Genomic DNA, 25,240 nt, shown 5'->3' on the forward strand with positions numbered 1-25,240 from the left:
AATAATTTTATGGTTGTGGGGGGGGCACCATGACATGAGGAACTGTATTAAAGGGTCGCAGTGTTAGGAGGGTTGAGGCCCACAGCTGTTGAATGCTGACTTGTTCATATGTATAGGGGCTTTAAACGGGAGAGGAGAGACGACTCGGCACTCCTCGTGATAAGGCCCTGTGGATGTGTGACTGGCTTGCTCTGTCCTGTGTGTCAAGGAATGCAGGTGCAAAGGTAAGAATGAGCCTGGGGTCTGGAGAGATGTCTCAGTGGTTAGGAACACTTGTTGGCTCTAGCAAAGAACCTACATTTGTCTCCCAGCACCCACATGGTGGTTCACAACCATCTATAACTCTATTCTAGGAGATCTGACACCTGACCACTGAAGGCACCACATGCCATGGTGCGCATACATATGTTCTTGGGCAAAACACACACATAAAATAATATTAACTAATTGGAGATGGAGGGATGGCTCAGGTGGTAAGGGGCACTGGCTGCTCTTCCAGAGGACCCAGATTCAATCCCCAGCAGCCACCTGGCATCTCACAACCGTCTGTAGGTCAAGTTCTAGGATATCAGGTGCCCTTTCCTGGCCTCCTCAGGCCAGGCATACATATGGTGCATACTACATGAAGGCCGAATACCCATATGCATCATGTAAAAAATAGATTAAAAAATAAAGTAATAAATCAAATTGAGAGAGAGAGAGAGCCAGAATGAGAGAAAATATATTAACCTGGACCTTGGAGTGAGGCAGGCCTGAGTTTGAATCTCAGCCATTCCAGGCAGCTTTGGACTGTAGGCGAGGATGACAGAGGTGTGTGCCAAGGTTAGCAGTGGCTCCTGGAGAGCCAACCTGTTTCCCACACTGGAGGCTCTGAGGAAGGCAGACCACTTTTTCTCCTTGTCATGTCCAGAGGCCACAGAACACTTCCTGTCTGTCAGCAAGCCTGAGAGGCATAGGGCAACGGCCAACACTGTTTGGGATGTCACCTGTCAGCTCCTCCTGCTCGTACCAGCATCCTCAGCCTGGTCCACAGTCACTGTATGGCTCCTTCTTTTGGGCCCAGCTGGACTAGACCCAAGATAACAGCTCTGCTGCTGCCTGGTACCCTCAAAGGCATCTTGAGGTGGTGTCGTCTGTTCTGTCCTCCAGGAGCCGGGCCACTGAAGCTGTGGGCTTCAGATAGGATTGGGGGAGGGGCTCCTTTCAGATCACTTCTTTCCATATCTCTGGTCCTTTTTGTTGGTGTAGTAACAGAGTCATGTAGATGTCCTCAATCTGTGCCAGGTGCTGGCTCAACATCTTGTCCTCATGACCCCACGGAGCCCTCTCAAAACCTTATGGTCAGACTGTTCTTCCCCATTTCCAAAAGAGGAAACTGAGGCACGGAGCAGTCATGCAGCCATATCCAATAGAGCCAGGAGTCACTTTTTCTATTAAAACTGTCCTTAATTGCACAGGCAATATGGCAATAGATAGAGAAGGTAAGACTAAGAACTGAGACTTAGCCGTTAGGACCAGAGAAGATTTTGGCAGGGGGCAGGGTTGGGTGTGTGTGTTTTGGTTTAGTATGCATCTACCAGGCATGACGTTGGCCCTGTGGAAGTTTCCCGGAAGCAACACACACCATGGGCATCTGCATGCGTTCTACCACAAAGATGTGTTATATCAGCCCTGAGTGGGAGACACACTTTCAGGCGTTTGTTGTCACCAACCATGGGACTCAGAATGTTGTATGGGTCCCCCCCCACCCCCACACACATGCAAGAGTGTGTACACCATCAATTATAGCAGTAGATTTGCTAAGTCTAAGGTGTCTGTGTGTACTGACACACATTCCTGCCAGGAGTAAATGTGAGGGCCCATTTCACAGACTTTATAGAGTAAGCTCATCTTTGCCAGTCACACTGGTAAAATAGTTTCTCATGGGAGTTTTAACTTGCATTTCCTATACTTTGTATAGGTGACGTCATATTTTTTTCCAAATGTTTAAAGGCTTTTAGGGTTGGCTTTTCTCTGTCCTTCCTGTTTGTGATCTTGCCTTGCTCTTAGTCCTTTTAATTTGAAGCCTCATCTATGAAGGGCATTAGCTTCCTCAGATGTGAGCTGCACACGTATTCCTCCCATGTGGGTTATTCTGTTGATTATTATTTTAACACTTTTTTAAAAATCAAGCAGTAAATGTTGTTTATCTAAATACTTGAATCTGCCAGTCTTTAGGACTCTTGAGTTTGAATCAGGTTAGGAAGGGTTTAGCCAGCCTGGTGGTAGAGGTGGTGCAGGTCTTTCATCTCAGCACTCAGGAGGCAGAGGCAAGTGGATCTCTTGAGTTTGAGGTCAGCCTGGTCTACAGAGTGAGTTCCAGGACAGCCAGAGCTACACAAAGAAAACACAGAGGAACCCTGTCTTGGGGGTGGGAAAAAAAACAGAAAAAAAGGGAGAGAGAGAGAGGGAGGGAGGGAGAGAGAGAGAGAGAGAGAGAGAGCAGCCTTATAGCATGGGAGTGCTTGCAGCCTCCTGCACCCTGTAGAGCTCTTCCTGTGTTGATGGAGACTCTGGCCAGCCCTTTGCCCTCATTAAAGACTCACACACTCATTTTTGCTGCCCTCTAGATTATTAGGGAAACAGCGCTCGACTCCTTCCTTCCATGCATCACGTGAACTCAGTGTCTGGGTGAGGCTGTGTGGGCTGGGTCTGTCAGCCAATGAGGTTGGGGAGGACAGTTAGACCTCCCCTTTCCGTTCTTCCTTATCAAGGGAGAAGGGATCAGAACTGTGTTCTGCATGGGTGTGAAAGTTTCCATTCTAAATGGTGGATGGCAACGTTTAAAGAAAGAATCATGAGCAATGCAAGGGTGGGGCCGGGGCCAGGAAGATGGCTCAGTGGGTAGAGGTGCTTATCACGAAGACTGATGATTTAGGTTCAATCCCGGGATCCGTGTGGTTCCCCTAGCTTGTCCTCTGACTTAACAGAGTAAATAAATAAATGTAAAAAAATAAGAGGTGGGGACAAGTTGATGCTCCTTGGAAAGTCTGGCTGGCCATGTGTCAGTAGGTTAGCACACTGTCTGGCTCCCCCTGATGCAGAGTCTCAGCAGACATGATATGGAGGCCCTGCTGAGTCCTCTGTCCCTTGGAGCTTGGCTTAGGCAGCTTCTGCTGGCCCTGGCCAGGTGCCTGGCATACAGGTGGTGTTACTGTTTTTGGAATGTGTGCCATGGGAATCAGTGAGGAATGAACGAATGACCAGCAGGTACTCCTCAGGGTGGATCCACCAGCCCTCAACAGATTGGTGGCCATAGCTGTTGTATGTGCATTTTAACAGAGAAGCTGTGCTGGCCCACTTCGATGATCTTGGTGCTCAGCATTTCTGAGCCCGAGGCTGAAGGATCTGGAGTTTGAAACAGTTTGAGCAATGTAGTAAGATCTTGTTACCAAAAATTAGGGGGTGAGGGACAGGGCGGGGTGGGCTGGAAGGATAGTTCAGTGGTTAAGGGCCCCCTGCTGCTCTTCCAGAGGACAAAAGTTTAGTTCACAGCTCCTACATCTGGGCTCATGGCTACCTATAACTCCAGTTGCAATGAGATTCGATGCTTTCTTCCAGCCTCCACAGGCGTCCCAATCCCTCCCTGACCCACACGTGGATGAAAGCCACGAGGGTGTGGGAGAGCCTGAGGAGGCTGGCTCCTGTTCAGCAGCGGGAGAAGGGAGGCTTGCAGGCTCAGGACCACTATTTCCCAGCCTGCCCCTGGTTTGTTGTCAGCCTTCAGATTCTTCACCAAGTGAGGCGGCTTCTACCCCAGGCCCAGCAGAGGCCAAGTAAAGCCGAGACCTCACAGGTCTGACATACTGCTTTTTTTTTTTTAAAGAGGGGAAATTGAAGCCCAAGTTAGGCCAGGGCCTTCCCCAAGGCCACACAGCAAATGGTGACTGATGTGACTGGACAGACTGGACCACGGCTGTGGCCCTGGGGCCAGGTGAAGCCAGCCTGGAGGGAACAGGAGGCTGACATTGGTTGCACTGGAGTCTCTAATGACTGTTCTGCCTGGGGCTTGGCAGGCTCTCCTCAGGAGATAGAGGAGAGTGAAAGGCACGCCGGAGCCTGGTCCTACCACACTTACCCTCTAGATTGGGCCTCACTGTTCGGTTTTGGTCCTGAAGGACTTCCTTGGTCTAGGTTGGCTCTTAGCTTTGGATTCACGTGTTTCTTTGTCCTTGCAAGCTTGGTCTAGCAGGCTTGCAACTTTGTAGATCCCTTGTCTATCCAGAGGAAGGTAGGGCCCTTCCAGGGTATGAGTGACACCGTCTGTCCCTCCACCGCCAAGTAGAGAGCTTCCTGAACCCCACCACTTGAGACCTCTGTAGTGTAGCAGGCCACAGGCTCCTCTGCTCTGCTAAGGGAAGGCCCTTGTATGCTTTGGCTGATGGCTGCTTTCTCTGCCTTGCTTGCTCCCTCGAAGGCCCTGTATCCCCACCCTGAGCTGTTAATAGGCTTACACTTGCCATTATTTCAAAAGGCTTGCTGGGACCAGCTGTAGGGCAGACAGAAAAGCATATCCTGTCTGGCCCCAGTGAAGAAGCTGGGCTCTGACCAGCAGATGCTGAACAGGAGGGGAACATGAAAGCCATGATCTCCAGGGCTGGCTGAGAGGGGAGGCACAAGGAGAGAGGCCTTAGGATGGGATTACTTGGTCCTGGGAGTTCCTGGCTGCTGCTGCTGCTTCTAGTAGCATGTGCAGAAAGTGCGGGCTCTTCTGGAAGAGATGGCTTGGCGTGAGACACTCTCAGCAATGAAGTCTGTTGGTGGAGGTGGACCCCAACGGCTGCACGAAGACCTGGGAACAGGGTCTGTTGTGGGTGTGGCAAGAGTAGATTGCCAGGCAGGGTGGAGCTGGGGCCCGGTGGGGCCTCTCTTCCTCACAGTCCTACGGAGGGGCCCTCATGCCTCAAGGCCCCCACTTCCCTTTTCTGAGGACGCTAGGGCCCCAATCCTCCTGCAGCTCCGTTCTTGCTGAGGAAGCTGGACTGGGCTTCCTGCTGGCTCTGTCTAGGTAAGGAAGTGGCTACACGGATGGGTGTTTTAGGAAATGCTGCTGCTGTCTTCCATTAGGGGGTAGAGGGGTCTCCCAAGCAGCCTGAAAGCCCAGCTCTGTGCTAGTCTATGACACCCCGGCCTCCTGCCTCGCATCACTGTCTTACTCAGGAACGTGGGCTAGCCAGGATTGGTGAGGAGGGCCGGGCCCTGCCTGGAGTATAGGAAAAGAATAAGTGTGTGCCTCAGAGGGCTTCCTGGATGCGACATCCCTCCTGGATCCATTGCTTCTTGGGCAGAGGGAAGTATCTGATGACCTCCACTTAACCCCTACCCCTTTCTAACCATCGCATTGTCCTGGGCTTATGGGATAGGGCCAAGAAAGGGGTTGGCATTTTGAGGGGTTATGTATGATCTTGCTGGTTGTTAGCTCAGTGAGGGAGAGAGGCAGGGTGAAGAACGGAGTGTGCATGGCCTGTGTTCAAATCATAGATTTCTGTCTCTATAGCTTTGTGATCGTAGTAACGATTGAGCGCCTCTGTCGCTCCATTTCCCACATCCAGGAAATAGGATCAGCAGGCCTACAGACGAGTGTGCAGAGTTAAGGACGGCGCCTCTCACTGAGCCTGGAGATTTTTGACTAGGTTGGCGGTCACCAAGCCCCAGAGAGCCACTTGTCTGTGTCCGGCCCCCCAGTGTTGGATTTTCAAGAGTGTGCAAGGCCATGCCCAGCTTTTCACACTTCCACTCAGGTCCTCGTGCCTGCACGGTACATTTTCTTACTCACTGGGCCATTTCTTCAGTCCAGCGGAAGGGATGTTGAGGGAACCACGGCCAAGCGTTAATGCATTCGAAGACGAGGAGACTCTACCGAGGAGCCTTGAACCCTGTCCTGGTGCAGTGTGTCTGGGTCTAGCCTTGGAACTGGCTCAGGGTAGAGCCCTGCCCAGGGAAGAGGCTGCTGCTGGGTTGCTAGTCTCAGCAGGCCAAAGGGAAGCTTTGCTTCCAGCGGTAGGCCTGCCCAGCTGGTCCAGAAGTGGGATGAGAGCCTTGGGTGGGCGAATCCTTGTGCCTGGTGCAGCCCATTGTCTGCTTCCGTCGCAGGCCACTGTTGCCCGGGAAGTGGCCTAATTAAATCCACAAATAAAAATGATTACCAGCTCTGATTTCCCATGGGCCTGGGTGGGGGTGGGGGTGAGGTGTAGGGTGGGGGCTCTAGTCGCAGCTCCTCAACCTGGTTCTGTGCTTGAAGAGTCTGGTCATGTCTGGGAGCAGACGTGGGAAGTGCCTGTGCAGAGACTGGGCCTAGCTTTGCTTGAGAACTGTCTCTGGAGACCTGTCTCTGCCATTGGTGTCTGGGGTTTTTCAGCCCAGCCATCCCAGCCCATTGGTGTTTGGCACTGAGCCAGAGGGTCAGGCAAGCCTGCTGTTTGTGTGCTTGTGGTGTTTGGTTGGGTCCCCTAGAGTGGCCATGGAGAGGCCTGGGCCCAGGTGCTGTGGTTTGAATCCCAGCCCTTCTGGCACGCCACCTCCAGCTGGGTGATGTTAGGGAAGCTACTGTGCGTCTCTGGGTTCAGCTCTGCATTTGTTCGGAAATGGTGTGAGTGTGTGGGCAGTTACTTCAGAGCTCCTTCAGGCTGCCCTGGCTGGGCACTGCTCAGGGATGGGCCTTTCCCTCTTCTGCAGCTCACAGCACAGTGCTGGGCACAGACAGCTAGTGCTGAGTTAGCACTTCCTGTGGATCTGTGCCTGGCTTGCCTAGATATAGAAGAGTTCATGCTAACTGCCAGCCTCTAGGAGACAGTATTCTCTTAGATAGCAATCTGCAAACTTGGGAGGCCTTTGGGAAGCCTCGGCTCATGTTCAGGACCCCCGGCTAGATTGGTGCCTCTGGACAGCTGTTTGGGCGTGGGCGCCTCCCCTCTGCCTTAGACTGAGGCCTTTCCCATTCTGTGTCTTGGCCTGTGCTATAAAGGCAGGGAGGGAGAGAGTGGGAGGAGAGCCCAGGGTCCTCACAGCAGTGGGCGCTGAGCCGGCTCCTGGGGACCCTGGGCTTTAGCCACTGGGGGCTTTGTTCTCTCCTGGACACCTCTCTTTGAAGTTTTGATTGGCAGCTGGGCATTTGTGCCTTTGTGACCTCCCCGAGTCTTCCCATGTCCAGCAGCCCACCCACCCTGTTCCCTCCATCCTGTTATCCCGACTGTGAGGCACACCAGGTCAGATGCCTGGTGCAAGCTGTCTCTTCCATGGGAATAGAGCAGCTGTCTCCAGGTGGAATCTTTGTGTGGTCGCTCTGTTGTAAAGTCATTTCTCCTTTTGGAGGTTGAGGAGTTAGCATGTGGGTTAGTCAGGATTCTCTAGAACAGCGATTTGCAACTTGTGGGGCGTGAGCCCTTGGGGTTGAATGACCCTTTTATAGGGGTCACAGATATTTACATTAGCAGTAGCAACATTACAGTTATGAAGTAGCAACAACATGAAGAAATATATTAAAGGGTTGCAGTGTTTGGAGGGTTGAAATATATTAAAGGGGGGGCTGGTGAGATGGCTCAGTGGTTAAGAGCGCCGACTGCTCTTCCAAAGGTCCCGAGTCCAAATCCCAGCAACCACATGGTGGCTCACAACCATCCGTAACGAAATCTGATGCCCTCTTCTGGAGTGTCTGAAGACAGCTACAGTGTACTTACATATAATAAATAAATAAATGAAAAAAAAAGAAATATATTAAAGGGTACACACACACACACACACACACACACACACACACACACACGAGATCTATTAGAATGGCTTATAGGCTGTGGCACAGCTGTCCAACAGTATCTGGCTATCAGTAGAAAGTCCAAGAATCCAGTAGTTGTTCAATCCACAAGGCTGACTGTCTTAGCTGGACTTCAGTATAGTCTGGAATCCTGAAGAAGCAGGCTCTAATGTCAGTGAAGGAATGGACTAGAGAGTGAGAGTGAGAGCAAGCAGACAGCGAGCAGAGCTTCCTTTGTCTCTGTCCTTTGTATAGTCTGCTCTTCCAGAGGACCTGGGTTCAGTTCCCAGCATCCACATGGTGGTTCATAGCTGTCTGTAACTCCAGTTCTAGAGGATCGACACCACCCTCACTCAGACATAGATGCAGGCAAAACACCAATGCACATAAAATAAAACTAAACCATCACAGAATTATTTGTAAAGTCCAGATTAAAGAAGCGTCTTCCGGCTCCGGATAATTTAATTGAGACAGATCCCTCACAGGTGTACCCAGCTGCTTGGGGTTTCGGTGAGTCCAGATGTAGCCAAGTTGACAACCAAGAATAGCTATAACAGCCTGTGCCACAAGCAGGTAGCCTGGGCTGGCACGTTGCAGGCTGGCTAAGAAAGCCTTTGGGAATACACAGTTATGTTGATGAATGATGATGACAAGCATATTGCTGCTAGCTGGAGTCCACCTGTAGTAAAGACTGCCTTGTCCCTTCCTGACTTTACTTTCTGTCCTATGAGGTAGAGTCTGCAAACTTCATAAATCTGTATTGGTGGGCCAGGCATGCTAGCGCATACCTGTAATCCCAGTTATATAATATAGGATGAGGCAGGAGGATGGCATGTTTAAGGACTTCTTGGGTTACAGAATGAGTTGAAGGCTCAATGATAGAGCTTGGGTCCCTTTAAGAAAACACGTCTCAAGCCTGGTAGTGGGGGCATACTCCTTTAATCCTAGCACTCAGGAGGCAAAGGCAGGGGGATCTGAGTTTGAGGCCAGCCTGGTCTACAGAGTGAGTTCCAGGACAGCCAGGGCTACACAGAGAAACCCTGTCTCAAACAGAAACAAACAAACAGCAAACCTACGAGAAAACTCATCTGGGCTGGGGAGTTGGCCTGGTGGTTAAGAGTTATAGCAGTGAAGTTTAGATGAACCACTTTTGTGCTCCCAGCCACCCGCCAGAGTCCTCTAGATTCACAAATCTCTCTCTCTCTCTCTCTCTCTCTCTCTCTCTCTCTCTCTCTCTCTCTCTCTCTCACTCATGCCAGTTAATTTAAATGCCTTGACTACCTCAAAGGTGAGCAGTTCTAATCCTCCCCTCTGCTAGCACACATTTCCCTCCAGTACTCTTGGCTTAACACCCTCTAATTCTGTATTTTCTATATTTTATCTTTGTTGTTCTGACTCCTTCTGGGCGGCTCCCTAGTCTTTGCTGCCTGAGGAGCTTTTGGGCAGCTTTTCCAGGGGCCTCATTCCTTCTCACCTACATTTCGGATGATTTCCCTTCTATAGTTCTAAATCTGATCTGTCCCTTCCGAATCCTGGTGACTCCCTCCTTCCTTTCTCCCAATTCCTAGTCTGCGAAAATCTAAAGGTCCCGCCTCAGTCTACCTGCCCAGCCATTGGCTGTTGGCTCTTTATTGATCGATCAAAAAACAATTGGGGACAAGGATATTCAGCATTTGGACACGCAGATTCCCAATTTTGGGGGCTGAATTAATTCAAATTGTTAGAACCAATATCGAACAGATTACTTGGGGCTCTCACAGAGGGCCTGAATCCAGTTCCCATAGCTCATATTAAGTGACTCACAACTGCTCTGGGGCATCTGATGCCTTCTTCCGGCCTCTGTGGGCGACTTTATACATGTGGCATACATACACTTTCACACGTAATTAAAAGTAAAAATAAATCTAAAAAGGAAAACAGTCTCATGTAGGTACCTAGTAACACAGTATAATACCGAGTATGCTGGTTTGTATATATATAATAGAATACCTAGTATGCTGGTGTATGGATGTATAATAGAATACCTAGTATGCTGGTGTATGGATGTATAATAGAATACCTAGTATGCTGGNAATAGAATACCTAGTATGCTGGTGTATGGATGTATAATAGAATACCTAGTATGCTGGTGTATGGATGTATAATAGAATACCTAGTATGCTGGTGTGTGTGGTGTGTGTATATATAATAGAATACCGAGTATGCTGGTGTGTGTATATATAATAGAATATACGGAGCCTGTGGCTCCTTGGTGTCCTCAAAGCATCTGGATGCTGAGATTCTCCTTAAGTCTTGGGCTGCCAGGATCTTAGTTTGGGACCCTGTGGATCTGAAGACATAGACGGAGCCCCAGGCATCCAGAGAGTATGCTGTTCACACAGGGACCCTGGGAACAGAGCAGAGGTTAGACCAGATCCCACACTATGGTCATCTGATCGGGCTGGGGGCTCTATGTGAAGCTCAGGGAACAAAGGAAGATGGAGCTAGGAGCTCTGTGGAGATCATTAGAGATTGGTGGCCTAGCCTCATAGCATGCACAGGATGCTGGGAAGTCAGTCACCAAACAGGAAGTGGCTTAGTAAGGCTTTGGGTGGCGGTGCACTGTGCCAGTCTCCAGGTGATGAAAGAATGTGGTCTGTGCCACCCACTGTAGTAGCCACAAGTTTGGTACACCTGTGGCCCTTAGAAAGTGACTGTGTGACTAGGGGGATGGGGGCGGGAATTACTTAGATAGGGTCTTGTTATATAGTCCAGGCTGTCCTCAAACTCAGAATCCTCCTGCCTCAGCCTCCTGCGTGCCACCACACCTGGCTTCCATAATTCCATTTTTAATGACTTTGAATTTACATATGCCCAGGTACTGTGTGGAGCTGTAGTTCTCAAAAGACCTCACCTGGCCCCGTCTTCCCTCATGCCAGCCCTTCTGCTTTGTCTCCACAGAGCTGAGGACCTGGAAGTTTCTGTCAGCTCCTCCTAGACACCCTGAAGACACCAGTGAGCAGAACCCAGTGGCTGGAGCAGGTGTCACATGCTCATGGAGCCACGGGCTCTAGGTGCCTCTGTCCAGTCCTGCCTGATACCCTCAGAAAGGGTAGAAGCCTAGGCCACACACTAAAGTGTCAGCTGACAGATGTATCTCAGACCGTGGGGCTCCTGAGCAGGCTGCTGGATCAGGCCACTGGAGAAGAGGATGCCAGCCAAGGGGCGCTACTTCCTAAATGAGGGTGATGAAGGACCCGACCAGGCAGCGCTCTATGAGAAGTACCGGCTCACCAGCCTGCACGGGCCACTACTGCTCTTGCTCCTCCTGGTGGCCGTGGCCACCTGCATTGCGTTCATCAGCATTGCCTTCAGCCATGAGGTAAGGCCCCGGGCAGTGGCACCAAGCCTTCCCACTCTGATGGGAAAGCTTCGGCATGTTGATGCCTGCCTGGAGCATCATCTCCTTCCTTTGTGAACTGCTAGGTGGGTTGAAAACAAGCCCAAGTGAATTTGATCTCGAGTCTGGTTGATTTTAGCTATTATATTAATTGTACAAAATAAATCACTCTCAATTTTTTTTCACCATGAAATTCAATCTCTTAAAAGATCTGGGTCAAACTGGGTGGTGGTGATGCATGCCCTTAATCCCAGAACTTGGGAGGCAGAGGCAGGCGGATCCCCATGAATTCAAAGCCAGCCTGGTCTAAAGAGAAACTTTCAGGACAGCCAGGGCTACACAGAGAAACGTTGTCTCAAAAAAAAAAAAAAAAAAAAAAAAAAAAAAAAAAAAAAGAAAGAAAGAAAGAAAGAAAGAAAGAAAGAAAAGAAAGAAAGAAAAACAAATAAAGAAGAAAGAAAAAGAAAAGAGAAAGAAAAAAAGAAAAGAAACAGAGGGAAAAAAAAACCAGATTATATGTTACTTCCTTCCCTTGTCTGACCATGGCAGGCATCACTAATCAATCTCTGTATTCCTCTCTGAATCTATAATCTCAGAATTTTTTCTTCCTCATCTTCCTTTTCCTTCCCCCTTTCCCTTCTCTTTTTTCTCTTCTTCCTCTTCCTTTCCCCTTCTTTCTCCTCATTATCCTCTTCTTCCTTTTTTTCTCATGTATGTATGTATAGATAGATAGACAGACAGACAGACAGGGTGTCATTATGAAGCACAGACTAGCCTTGAGTTCACATCCTCCTAAGTGCTGGCGTAGAATCTTTACCACTGTTGAGGCAGATACTATGGGCACTGCTCCTGACCCGTCCCCTTGCTTTGCTGAAGCCACTAGCTTTGTGCAGCTGTCAGTCCCTCAGCATGTGGCCAGTATGACTGAGAACCTGTTTTCTGTTTATCTTCATGTTCTTGCTGATTGTAGTAAGTGCAGTCAGAAGTTCCTGAACTAATATCAGAGGCTGCAGGGAGTTCTGTTTCAGGGAGCCAGTGTCCTTCAGGGAGTGGAAAGGGACAACAGGTCCTTGCAGCTACAACTTAGATGCCACTTTCCTGTCATTTGCCAGAGGCTGGTGGTGCCTTCATCCTCCTCTTGCCCAGGCTCTGTAGGGGACCCAAGATCTCTGGGTACATTTATTTTCCTGACCCTTCTCTCTTCACCTCTACTCCAGTGCTGTCCCTGTGTGGGATACCTGTTCTTTGTGCCCCTCCAAAGCCCTCCTTAGACATAAATTCCTCCGGGTACTTAAACAAGGCTTTGCCTGAGAAGAGCCTGGTTCTGGCTCCTGTGGTCACCCTTCCTCCACAGGGAGCAGTGATCTCTTAGGGCGGGGTGGGGATGCCTAAGCTGATGCAGTGGCTGGGAAAGGCACTTCTAGCAAGCAGAAATGAGAGTGCACACAGGCCCGAGGTAGTGGGGAGACCAGGTGTCAGGGGAGCGCAACACTGCTGTGTGGAGGGTGCTTGCTATGATTCTGGGTAGACTTCCTGGATGAGGGGGTGCTCCATTGGAGAAAGTCCGAATACTCTGTGTGTGTTTGCTCTACCCAGGATCTCCGCAGACACCAGGCTGTCCTGGGCACTGCGTTCCTCATGCTGACGCTGTTTGTGGCTCTCTATGTGCTGGTGTATGTCGAGTGCCTGGTGCAGCGGTGGCTGCGGGCCTTGGCGCTACTCACCTGGGCTTGCCTCATGGTACTAGGCTCCGTGCTGATGTGGGACTCTTTGGAGAATGAAGCCCATGCGTGGGAGCAGGTAATGGTGGGAGCTGATGTCCCTGGGCTTGGGTACCAGCATCTGGAACATGCAGTTGGCACATTCTGCCCACTCGTAACAGTGGACTCATGGAAGTGGGCCAACGCAGCCTGTAGCAGGGGCTCTCCCTGCAGACTATGGTGCTGGAATTCAGATGGCCCTGAGTTGTCTCTCTTCTCAGAGGAGGCCCCCTTAGAGTATCTGGCATTTTGGGTAGAACCTGTCTGGTTAGAGGTGACAGAATTCCAACCCAAGGAAGTGAAAGGCATCAATGGGTTGGTGTGCCAGGAAGAACCGAGTAGGGCTGGCTCTTGCCTTAGCAGCCTGGATACTTTGGCCTCTGCTTTCTTCTACTATCCCCAAGTGGAGGCTGAGATGGCTGCTCACTTACTAGGCTAGCCATCCCAGGTAAAGGCTGGCGACCTTTCTCAACCAGCTTGAACCTTGGGGTTGAGTTGCACTGGCCTGCCTGACGAGTCACAGTTGCAGAGAGGTAGCACGGCATACTGTGATCACAGCATGTTCTTTTTTCTGCGGTTGGCTGGGTCAGGTTCAGGAAACCATAGGCTGAAGGGCCAGGGGAGTGAGGCCACACCACCTGTGGGAGGCAACAAGGGACCCAGCCCCATCCAGTGGTTACCAGGCCAACAGCCAAGGGCTCCGACACACACAGTAACTCAGTATTCAGATGATGAGCAAGGTGGTCTAGGTCCTCCTGTCCTGCTGTGTATCTCTTACTGTGCCTCACTGTGTAGGGGAGAGATGAGAGGTCCCAGGTTGGGGATGTCCCAGGTAACATTCGGATGAGGGTCCTAGATCATGTGACTCTCTGGGTGCCCTGTCCCCAGGTGCCTTTCTTCCTGTTCGTCGTCTTTGTGGTGTACGCACTACTGCCTCTCAGCAGGAGGGCAGCCATCGTGGTAGGCGTGACCTCCACGGTCTCCCATCTCCTGGTGTTTGGAGCTGTGACAAGAGCCTTCCAGATGTCCATGTCTAGCACTCAGCTGGGGCTGCAGGTGAGGGTGACAGAGGCTGGGTGGGAGCAGGCTCTGGCCTGGTGGGGCTTGAACTTTGGGACTGTGCTTGCAGGCGGGTGGCTACAGGCAGGACCCTGTCCGGGCTGTCTTAACTGCTGGTCTAGGATATTCTGTGGACTCAGGCCCTAGCTGCTGCTCAGGGTCCTGCTGTGGTGAGATCCTGCCCTGAGCGTCAGTCCCCAGGGTCCTAATGTGGTGACACTGTTGAGTGAATATGCTCCCTGCCCCACCCCCTTCATGTCACTGCGGTGTAGGGATGTGTCTTCCTTCTGACTAGCCTGGATGGCCACTTTTGGGGGAGAGATCTGAGCTCTGGGGAGCCAGCTGGGTGCTGTGCCTTCAGTGGCTGGGTTCGGGGCTCAGTGAAGTGACCATCTCCTTGGACGTCCTTGACATCCTGGATGCTTAATGACCAGGGCATATGTCTGGTAGGGTAGAAGGCTCAAGTCCTGGCCCTGTGGTCACAGCATCTCATTAGGGATCAGTCATTGTCTGGGTTTCAGTTTTCTGCCTAACCCTGGAAAAATGACAACCTAAAGAGTATTTATAGGTCAGGCAGCAGGGACGGATGCCACCATGTTCTCACCATGTGGGGTTAGTACGAGCCAATGTGCCGACTGGACAGTGCTGAACCTTGCGCTTGGCTGCCCTCAGCTCCTGGCCAATGCCGTTATCCTCCTGGGTGGGAACTTCACGGGTGCCTTCCATAAGCACCAGCTGCAGGACGCGTCCAGGGATCTCTTTATCTACACCGTCAAATGCATCCAGATCCGTCGGAAGCTTCGTGTGGAGAAGCGCCAGCAGGTAGGGACCGGCATCCTCTCTCCCGCTCCCGAACTGCTATATGCCCCAGCTTGTCCACCCTTCACTGGGCTGAGTACTGCCTGTGTGGCCCATATGACTGATCCCTTGCAGGTTTTGTTCCTGGGATCTTTGGAGAGAGGGGCGGCATGTACCCCACCATGCCACATAGATATAACTGCACAGGAAACAAAGGCTTTGTGGGCAGAACTTGAGGGAAGAAAGATGTCTAGGTGGCTAGCCTAGGGCCTCATAATACTCTGCTTGTCCCTGCTGATCCCCCCACTGGTCTGCCCTCCTCTGTCCAGGAGAACCTGCTTCTTTCAGTGCTCCCAGCACACATCTCCATGGGCATGAAGCTGGCCATCATTGAGCGCCTCAAAGAGGGTGGTGACCGACACTACATGCCCGACAACAACTTTCACAGCCTCTATGTCAAGCGGCACCAGAACGTCAGGTGGGCAGCTTTGGAAATGTGCAGTGTGCATCCTCTGGGGATTTGGCCACCATTCCCCTGGTTCTAGGGAGATAGTTCACTGTAGGGAGCTTCAGTCTATACAGGATTGGCCCTTCCTTGGGCCTCAGTTTCTCCTTGTTTCTTCGGGGGATGGATTAGACCAGGGTTATCAAAGGGCTAGGGTGGTATAGGGGTAAGAAAACCCAGTGTCCCTCTAAAATGATAGCAATCCATGGGAATTAGCTGGACACTCCGAAGAGGACCTTTCTAACGATTTTTCCTAAAGGAAGTGAAGCCCCCAAGTTTGGTGACCACATGCCCCTGGCCTTACCTGGCTTTACTAATTTGACAGGGGGTAGGATCTCTTGTGAGGTGTAGTGTGGTCACTTTGAGTTCCGCCTTGGTCTCTGCCCAAGGGCCAGAACTATATGCCAGCAGACATCTATCAGCATAAGTCAGGGATCCATCTATCTGTCTGGGAACTTACAGGCCATGGAACATAGTGAGTCCTGAGGGCATTAGCACTTATCTCCTGGAACCTCAATGTTAGTGTTTTGCAACCCATGGATCGAGACCCTTTTGGGGGGACCACCTAAGACCACTGGAAAACACATATTTACATCACAGTTCACAGCAGTAGCAAAATTGCAGTTATGAAATAGCAACAAAAATAATTTTTTGGTTGGGGGTTGGGTCACCACAACATGAGGGACTATAAAAGAGTCACAGCTTTAGGAAGGTTGAGAACCACTACTGTTCAGCTTGCTCACCTGTGGTTCTTCAAGGGCCTGGGGAGGGTTGGAAGGAACTATATTCTAGGAGTTCAGGACTCTTGACTCCCTGGGTGCAGGTTCAGGGAGAGTGAAGGATGCTGGGAGCTGAGCAGTGCCAGGCTGTAGATGGTCTGCTCCGTGCGGCTGTAGCGAAAGGCTCTGGTACTAGGACAGATCAAGCTGGCTGGGGATACCTCTTCTGGCCTTTGGAGCTGAGCGGGGGAAGAGGCAGAGCCACCTCTCAGGGATCTGATCCAAGCCCTGTCCACCCGGACTAGCATCTTGTATGCAGACATCGTGGGCTTCACGAGGCTGGCCAGCGACTGCTCTCCCAAGGAGCTGGTGGTGGTGCTCAACGAGCTGTTTGGGAAGTTTGACCAGATTGCTAAGGTGAGCCTGGGCATGCCATTAGCTGGCTGCTGCCTTTATATGCTGCATGAGCAGAGGGTAGGGGTGGGGGGGGCAGGGAGGGAATGGGGGATGGGGAGGGGGAACTGAGGCTGAATTTTATTGTCTCGATAGTAGGTGGTTTTCCCAAGTACTCCGTGTGAGTGGTGTGCCAAGGCACAGAAACTTGTTCCCACCTTAGCAGGAGAACGGGTTACAGTGTGCGCGCCTAGGGTGTGTATGGGCCCAGAAGTTCAGCTGGGGGCTTAGATTTGCAACCTGCAGGAAATGGAGTCTACTCTGGCAGTTTTTGCCTTACCTGGGGGTCTGGGAGTAACCAGAATGCCTCGGCCTCCTTCAGAGTCTCAGCTTGACAATTTCTAGGTGAATGGTGTAGTGTGAAGCCAGTCTGCTCTACATAGCAAGTTCCAGGCCAGCCAAGACTACACAGTGAGATCCTGTCTGAGAGAGAGAGAGAGAGAGAGAGAGAGAGAGAGAGAGAGAGAGAGAGAGAGAGAGAGAGAAGCCTGTGGGGAGGGGAACAGGCCTCAGGTGGAACAGGCCTCAGGGGAACAGAGCTCTCCAAGGTATGGACAAGTCTCAGTGTGTGCAGAACAGAGGATGAGGGGACAGACAAGGACACAGTGGTCTAGGCAAAGACTGGGATTTGTCCTTCCTGTGCTGAGAAGCCTGGGAAGTACCAACCAGGAATGGCTTTTCATCCTTTACCAAATCTCTCCGTGTTGGTACTGAGCCATGTGTCTGGGCCCGCCCTCTGGCACTCACAGCCCACGAGTTCTGTGCTTCCAAGAGCAGTCAGGAGGATCAGTTAAACACTGACTGGACACAGAGACGGGCTGGCCTGGACACGGTTGGCCCTCACCCCTGGCGGAGGAACTTAGCGTTGCTCCAGCCCTGCACTCCTCTCCAGGAGAGCCAGAGAGCAGGGCTGCCTGTTGGGGCACCTGGGATAAAGGGGGAGGGTCAGGTGCAAGAAGCTGTAAAGTAAATGCCGGTGTTCACCCCAGGCTCCTCCAGGTGACTTCAGCACTGTGTCTGGTGCGACTGCTGACTCCCATCCAGGGCCCTCCTTCCCTGAACACTCCTGTGGGGACCCAGTTTCACCCTTGGTCGGCCCCTCTCTGCTCCTCCCTTCCCCCAGGTGGAGCAGCTCAGCATCTCTTGGTTTAACTCCTGCTGATCTCTGTGTAGAATGTCTGCTACAATTCCTGCCTGACTTACTCTAATTCAGCCACGCTGGTTGCCCTAGTTTGATTTCAAGTGGGTTCCTGGCCCAGGGGCCTTTGCACATATGTGTTGGGATGCTCTAGTACTGTGTGGGCTGTGGTCTCTTAGGCCCATAGTCTTTTCCTAGTGCCTCATCTTCTAAGTGCATCTCCCAGTTGTATTGATTTAGTTCCAACCTCCTGCTAGCACATGCGCTCCACGGCTACAGGATTTAACTCTGTAGTTTGCTGCTATGTCCTGTTACCTGGCCAGGATTACATGAGATGATGAAACACTGTGTGGAGAAACAAAGGCAGTCCTTCCTGCATAGCCCTTCCCAAACCTTGCTTTCATCTGGGTTCCTGGTTAGGTCTCTCCGGGTCCTTGGCCCCCACTCCTCTTGCCAGGTTCTGTAGCAGCTGCTGAGCAACAGTTGAAGGTGATCCTGGCGGGGAGGAATCCGGCTAACCCCAGACCTGCCCTGAGCGTGCCCCTTGCTCGTTTACCCTGCAGGCCAATGAGTGCATGCGGATCAAGATCCTGGGTGACTGTTACTACTGCGTGTCAGGCCTGCCTGTGTCGTTGCCCACACATGCCCGCAACTGTGTGAAGATGGGTCTGGACATCTGCGAGGCCATTAAGTAGGTACCCAGGGCATAGAATCATGTGCCCTGCCAAACTACAAACGGAGGTGGGGTGGATGGGGCTTACCTGGATTCTCACAGCGTGCCATATGGAAGATTTAAACTCCTTCTGTTGGCCTTCCGTCTCTGGGCCCACCTGTGGCTTCAAGTCCTAGAAGTGTCTAAAAAAAATCTGAGCTAGGCCAGGCACAGAGGTGCACACCTTTAATCCCAGCACCGAGGAGGCAGAGGCAGAGGCAGGATGAGTTTGAGGCTAGCCTGGTCTATATAGCAATTTCCAGGATATATAGAGAGACCTGGTCTCAAAAAGCTGAGCTGGCTCCACTCTTCTTAGGACTAAGACAGTAAGAGATGCTCAGGACAGATAGCAGGAAGGCCTTCCAGAGGCAAGGTCCAGCTCCAGGATCCTGTCTGCTTCCCGCTCCTCTGAGAAGTTTCTGGTGCCAGAGAATTCACTCTCCAGCAATAGGGTGGCCTGGGTCTTCTGGGCCCTTCTGCTGGCATCGATCTGATGGTGAGGCGTGCAGGAAGAAAGGAGCATGAGGTGGTGAGGTGGTCTGTCTAGGAGCAGAGGAAATACCAACCCAGGACCACTTTGCTGTGCCTCCAGAACTGTCCCCAAGTGAGTCCAATAGTTGTGCAGAACGCCCAAGATGCCTGCCATGTGACAATGGCTGGTCACCACTCTGCACTCTATGGAGGCAGCTTTGCTCTTGCTAGCTCTAGCCTGGGTAGCTTCAGCTCATCCCCAGTTCTAGCGATGGACACAGGTGCTGGTGGGCCTGTGTCCCTAACCACCAGCTTGCCTGTGGTGTGCAGAGCTCTGCTCATGCCCAGAGGTGCATCCTTATCCTGGAAGGCTCCACCCTAGAGGCTCCTTATACTGTGCGGGGCTCTCACTTCCTGTAGTTGGGATAGAGAAGCCCCCAGAGTCCTTGTCTATGCTGGGTCTTGGGTAGGGCTTAGCACCCCCTACCTACACCCTGGCAGCCTCTTCAGAGCCAACCAGGACTGCTAGGCAAGGGACTCTAGGGACAGAATGAGTTCCATCGGCATAAGTGGTACCCTAAGTCTTACACCCTTGAGCTGGATGTGAGCTTGCACACTCCTGGAAACAGGATGCTTGGCCTTTTTGAGGAAGCTCTGTCTCCCTCCCTGGTGACCTGCAATACCCAAGACCTTCAGTGAGGTTCTGAAGCAACAGTAGGTGACAGACATCTTTGCTCCAGGCAGGTGCGTGAGGCCACGGGCGTGGACATCAGTATGCGTGTGGGCATTCACTCCGGGAATGTGCTATGTGGGGTCATCGGGCTCCGTAAGTGGCAGTATGATGTGTGGTCCCATGATGTGTCCCTGGCCAACAGGATGGAGGCAGCTGGAGTCCCTGGGTGAGGCTCAGCAGGGCAGGGACAAGGTCAGGGTGATCAGGGTGGGGCTGGGTGTGGAAGCAGAGGATGGAGCAGGTATCCCCCAAGTGGGTGCCTGGGCCATACTGTTTGATCTGACATGTGTCTCCTCAGCCGGGTGCACATCACAGAGGCAACATTGAATCACCTGGACAAGGCGTATGAGGTGGAGGATGGGCATGGGGAGCAGCGAGACCCCTATCTGAAAGAGATGAACATCCGAACCTACCTGGTGATCGATCCCCGGGTACGAGGGCTTGGGGGTGGGTGGGAGATGGGCAGCCTGGGGGCAGGTCCCAACTATTGGTCATTGACCCTCAAGACTGTGGTGAGGTGGTAGAGACTAGTGCCCTCCTCCAAAACAGGAGGGCACTTCCTTGAACTGGGAACATTCAGGCATCGAGGAACGACCTCTTTGTGTTGCTGTAAGGTATGGGAGCAAGGGCCATGTCAGCAACTCCAGGCACATGCAGTTCCATGAGGCTAATTGCAGGAGTCAGGAACCCCTGTGAAGACTCAGGGAAGCAGGGGTAGCCAGGCAGCCTGCTCCTGGAGTCAATAGGTCTGGGGTTCTTGGATGGATGGCTCACATTGCCTTGTCTCTTGGAGCCCATCTCTCCCTGCTGGCCCAACTAGAGAGGCAGCTGTGCTTGTCTGCTGACTGCTCCAAGCTGGCAATCTGCTGCTTTTGCTGTCTGTGGCCTTGACCTCCAGAATCATCCTTGGACTTTTCTCAAGAATGCTGGCAGGGGCTTCTTCCAGCTCTCTTGGTCCTGGCCCTTGGGCATCCTGCAAGCCCACCTAGCCTGCACTTTCTGCTTTGGCTCCTTCATGTCCCCTTTATCTTGCCAATGTCCCCAGGGCAGCCACTGCACACGAGAGAATCCCTCCTCCTTGGTCTTCCGGCCTGCCACGTGTTCCTGTTTATTTATCCTCTTCCTTATTTATTTCACTCTGTGCTGCTAAGGACCACGGGCCCTCCGGCCTGCGGACCACCCAGCTCTGCTCTGAGCATGCACGTGGTGGCTTTGAAATGGATGAAGTCCCAACCTCAAAGACATTTGCAGACATAGTTCCAAAGCCCACCCCCAGGGCTGCCAGACTGAGCCAGGAGAATTGCAGGATGCTGGCCAGACTCCAGCCAAGCTCTAGAGAGACAGCAGCATCTGTGCGGCCCCGCCCTGGTCCCTCTCGCCAGCTCGGGTCCTCTGCTCACTTATGTAGCTGGCAGTTTAGAGGGGACTGTAGCAGTTTCTCCTCGTCCCTGTCTCCAGCCAGCATGGGACCAGAGTTACTAGCAGTAGAGGAGCCTCAGAGGAAGGTTCTCACCTCCAGACCTAGCAGCTCACCCTCACTGTGTGGCTTGGCTGTCCTCTGCATGGACCCTAGGACTTGCGTGATGGTGGGCGGTGAGGGTTTAAAGAGGTTTCTATTCCCAGAGACTCTGGAAGTTTCCAGTAAATTTGCCATTGTGCTTTGGCCCGGTCTGGGGCTGTAGGTGGCTGCTGCCTATTGATGTTGGCAGGTCTGAGGGGACAGACAGCTCTGAGGGAGGGGTCCAGGATGCTGGGAGTGGGAGAGACAAGAGTCTCAGCAGACACAAGGTGGCCTAAGCTTGTGTCTGATGACTTTGGGGCTCTTTCTTTTCCTCTCTTGTCTCCTGCTATACCTGGCGACCCTGTCTGAGCCCAGGCATGTGTTAAGGGGGACTTGGGGCTCAGAGGCACAAGGGCAGGAGTTAGAGCTGGACCCTCACTCAGGGTCTGGCTAAGCCACTGAGATTCCAGCATGTGTTGGGCCCAGCAAGCATGTGGCCAATGAGCCTGGAGCTAACATGAGGCTGGGTGTGGCCTTCAAAGGCTGCCCTAGAGTGGGCCTGTGCCTTAGTGCTTGTGTCTCTGGGTTCAGGCCAGCACACATCTTTTTTCCCGTTCCTCTCACCGGAAGGAGCATGTGTGAGCCACATGTGGGTGGGCCGAGCAGGGCTTCTGATTACCCCTTCCTCAAGAAAGCCCGAGCTTGAGCTGTGTGGCCATCAGCCTCTTCCTGGCCTGGGGCAGGGATGAAAACTGAGGGCTGCAGCTAGTACCCAGGCCAGCCCATGCTCGAAGAATACTATAGGCTCAAAAAAAAGTAACATTTTCCCCTTTACCAGACCAGCCAGTGCTCCGCATGTGTGCCAGGGATGATCAAGAGGGGAACAGGTGGGACACGTGATGTCTGTGCTTACAGAGCCAGCAGCCACCCCCACCCAGCCACCACCTCTCCAAGCCCAAGGGGGATGCTACTCTGAAGATGCGGGCTTCAGTGCGTGTAACCCGCTATCTGGAGTCTTGGGGGGCAGCCCGGCCCTTTGCACACCTCAACCACCGGGAGAGTGTGAGCAGCAGTGAGACCCCCATCTCCAACGGACGGAGGCAGAAGGTTGGTTCTCTCCCACCTGGTTCCTGGGTTAGGATGCTCCTGAGAAGGGGCAGTGAACAAAGGCGCGGTCCCAGCCTTGCCCCTTTAGCTGCATTGTGGGTAGTTTCTGCCAAGCCTCCCTTCTGGTATTTGGAGAATGCTCCACTGGGGCCTGGAATCTCCTAGACTCTCCTGGTCCTTCCAGTCCCATGGTGCATGGGGGACAGTGTTCAGGGAGTGATTACCGGTTCTCTTTCCCACTTTCAGGCCATTCCTCTGCGTCGACACCGTGCCCCTGATAGGTAGGTACACTACCTTCCCTGTACACTGCTTATCAGGTGGAGCTGTGCCAGGCTCCTCCTGAGGGTAGGTGCCCTGAGCAATCTCTGTCTGGGGCAGCTCCTACAGGCCCAGGCCAGGCCAGGCCTCCTTCTCTGGGCGCAAGACTTACAGGTCACAGGTTCTTTGAATGGTTGGGGTGGAATGCCCAATGTGTGTTCACCCCAGGGCCGGGCCAGCGGGTTGCTATGTGTTTGTTGGTGGTGAGGAAAGGTGTTTCTCTGGCTTCTGTGCTGGTCCTGCCCAGCAGAGGTGGCCTTGGTCTGGGGGTTAGGGATGTGTCCTCTGCTTCCTGCTGGGCTGCTGGCCCTTCACTTAATATCTGCTGGCTTCATGAACTCAGGGACCCCATTGGTGAGTCCACCATCCACACCCTAGCCTCCAGGCAAGTGGGTCCTTGGGGTAATAAGGTAGAGGCTCTAATTCTAGGAGTGCATCCCCCAAGGGGCGCTTGGAAGATGACTGTGATGACGAGATGCTGTCAGCCATTGAGGGGCTCAGCTCCACCAGGTGAGGCCTGTGGCCCTCCCTTCTTCCTCCTCCCTCCTCCCTCTTCCCTCCTCCCTCCCAGGGCAGGGCTAGTCCCCTCATGGTAGATATTGAGTACTGGCTCCGGCCAGTAGCTCCTTCCCTTGCACTGGGGCTGCCTCTAAGAGTGTGGCTCTCTCTGGCTCTGTGGGTGTATTGTGCTGCCATTCCCCTAGGCCCTGCTGCTCCAAGTCTGATGACTTCCACACCTTTGGTCCCATCTTCTTGGAGAAGGGCTTTGAGCGTGAGGTGAGGATGGGGCAGCCGCCACAGGAGAACAGGCCTATGCCTGGTGGGTGGGGCATGAACTGCTGGGTCCAGAAAACCCCACAGGGTGGGGAGGCTCCTGGAGATCTCTGCACTGGGTGTTGGGGTGGACAGGGTTCTGTGCGGTCCCATTTGTGGCTCTTTCCCTTGTCCTCACCCCTTTACCTGACACCAGAGATCTGTCCCTGAGGTTTGGGCCAAATCAGTGCTTCAAGCTTCTAGGAGAAAGACACCCCAAATTCAGTCTCCTGGTGGCGACCTGTAGGACCTCCTGCCTGGTGGCTGTGACACTTTTTGTGCTCTAGTGGCCGTGTAGGTCTAGAGCAACTCACGGCTTCTTGAAAGCCCTGGGCCCATATCAAGATCTAATCTACCTTTTACCCCAAAGTGGTCAGGCAGGTGGTTTAGTTAGGAGCCTGCAACCTGGAGGTTCTGAAGCCAATTGTCCTTAGCTTTAGGCTGTGACCGTCGAGTAGTGTCCTGGCCTTCAGAGCCTGGTGTCCAAGACTGAGGGAAGGATCCTTCTCCCTAGGGATCTGAGCAAAGTTAGGAGGAAGAGAGTGGAGGGGCCTTCCCCTGCCTGCGGGTCACATGGCCTGAGTCTTGGTTGTTCCTCTATTATGGGAGCGTGCTGATGTGGTAACAAAGCGGTGCCGTATGGAAGGCAGCCTCCGGGATCTCTACTTGTTTGTCTGGGGTCTAGGCCCAGATAATACTTTTTGGTAAGGGGTGAGCTCAGGTCAGTTACAGCCTCACCTGGGGGCTCAGGCTTGGTTCCTGCCCATAGGGCCTGAGAAATGAAAGCAAAAGTCTTGTTGGATACAGGGCTGCCCATGCAGGGAGGAACAGTATAATGTTGGCAGGCAAATGACTGTGTGGAGCACCACCTTGAACTCCAGGAGAGGTGGCAGGCATTTTATTTTAGAATATGAACTTGGGGTGAGGCATTGAAGGGACTTTGCTGGTAGCTGCCTCTCACACCCATGTCACCCTGCTCCTCCAGTACCGCCTGGTGCCCATCCCCCGGGCTCGCTACGACTTCGCCTGTGCCAGCCTTGTCTTCGTCTGCATCCTGCTCGTCCACCTTCTAGTGATGCCCAGGTCAGCCTGTGATGGGGAAGATGGGCAAGCCCACTGGGGTGATAGGGGTGGTGACTATGGTAGGACCCAGCAGAAACTGGCAAGGCTAGCAGGGAGGAACCAGGGACTTCAGCTATAGGTCCCTCACCACTGGAGCAGGGGGATGGCCCCAGAGTTGGAGTTTCTGGCCCTTCCTTGCAACTGGGTATGAAACTTTCCCATGTTCCTCTGTCTCCAAGTCTTGTTATCTGGGTGGTCTTGGCCTTAGCCTCTGGAAACAGTGGCCTCATCATTCCCTCTTCCAGATGGGGAAGTGAGACTTACAGGGATTTTGACATCCAGCCTGGACCCCAAAGCCCTGAAGTGCCTGCTTCAGGTTCTGGTGGGGACAGGGACAAGTGGCTAAGGCCAGAAGGAACAAAGCTTAGTCACAGATAGCTTCCAGGGGGCAGTTATGACACACACGTGGCTGTCATTGTGGCTGTGCTTAGTAAGGTGTTGAGATGGCTCTGCAGGTGAAGATACCTGCCACCAAGCCTGACAACTTGAGCTCAAGCCCTGTCACCCACGTGGTTAAAGGAGAGAACTGATGCCAGTGATTCTCTTACCTCCATATGCATGCTGTAACATGCAGGTGCCTACACACACACACACACACACACACTCACATACATATTCACATACACACACACTCACACACACTCACACAGACTTACACACACACACACAACACACACTCATACATACACACTCACACACACATACACTCACACACACATACACTCACACACATACTCACACTCACACGAAGGCTAAATAGAAAGCAGGTATGGCCGGGCGTGGTGGCGCATGCCTTTAATCCCAGCACTCGGGAGGCAGAGGCAGGTGGATTTCTTAGTTCAAGGCCAGCCTGGTCTACAAAG

General features: G+C 52.6%; 1 protein-coding gene across 4 annotated transcripts in view; it reads left to right on the plus strand.

Annotated features, from left to right (window-relative positions):
* The window catches only part of Adcy7 (adenylate cyclase 7), a 56,764-nt gene that overhangs the window by 22,900 nt on the left and 8,624 nt on the right, over positions 1-25,240 (plus strand). For 3 of the 4 annotated variants that reach the window (XM_021169503.2, XM_021169505.2, XM_021169502.2), the window contains exons 3-17: positions 117-224; positions 10,730-11,150; positions 12,765-12,968; positions 13,817-13,984; positions 14,660-14,809; positions 15,115-15,263; positions 16,315-16,426; positions 18,164-18,291; positions 19,524-19,682; positions 19,815-19,947; positions 21,933-22,124; positions 22,371-22,405; positions 22,872-22,952; positions 23,147-23,219; positions 24,241-24,338. In XM_021169503.2, the coding sequence (XP_021025162.1) occupies positions 10,980-11,150; positions 12,765-12,968; positions 13,817-13,984; positions 14,660-14,809; positions 15,115-15,263; positions 16,315-16,426; positions 18,164-18,291; positions 19,524-19,682; positions 19,815-19,947; positions 21,933-22,124; positions 22,371-22,405; positions 22,872-22,952; positions 23,147-23,219; positions 24,241-24,338 (1,853 nt within the window). In that variant the 5' untranslated portion in view covers positions 117-224; positions 10,730-10,979. The remainder of the gene's footprint in view (positions 1-116; positions 225-10,729; positions 11,151-12,764; positions 12,969-13,816; positions 13,985-14,659; positions 14,810-15,114; positions 15,264-16,314; positions 16,427-18,163; positions 18,292-19,523; positions 19,683-19,814; positions 19,948-21,932; positions 22,125-22,370; positions 22,406-22,871; positions 22,953-23,146; positions 23,220-24,240; positions 24,339-25,240) is intronic. The other variant, XM_029480488.1, reaches the window with a different exon arrangement.

This window comes from Mus caroli, chromosome 8, assembly GCF_900094665.2.
Source record: "Mus caroli chromosome 8, CAROLI_EIJ_v1.1, whole genome shotgun sequence".
NCBI classification, from domain to species: domain Eukaryota; kingdom Metazoa; phylum Chordata; class Mammalia; order Rodentia; family Muridae; genus Mus; species Mus caroli.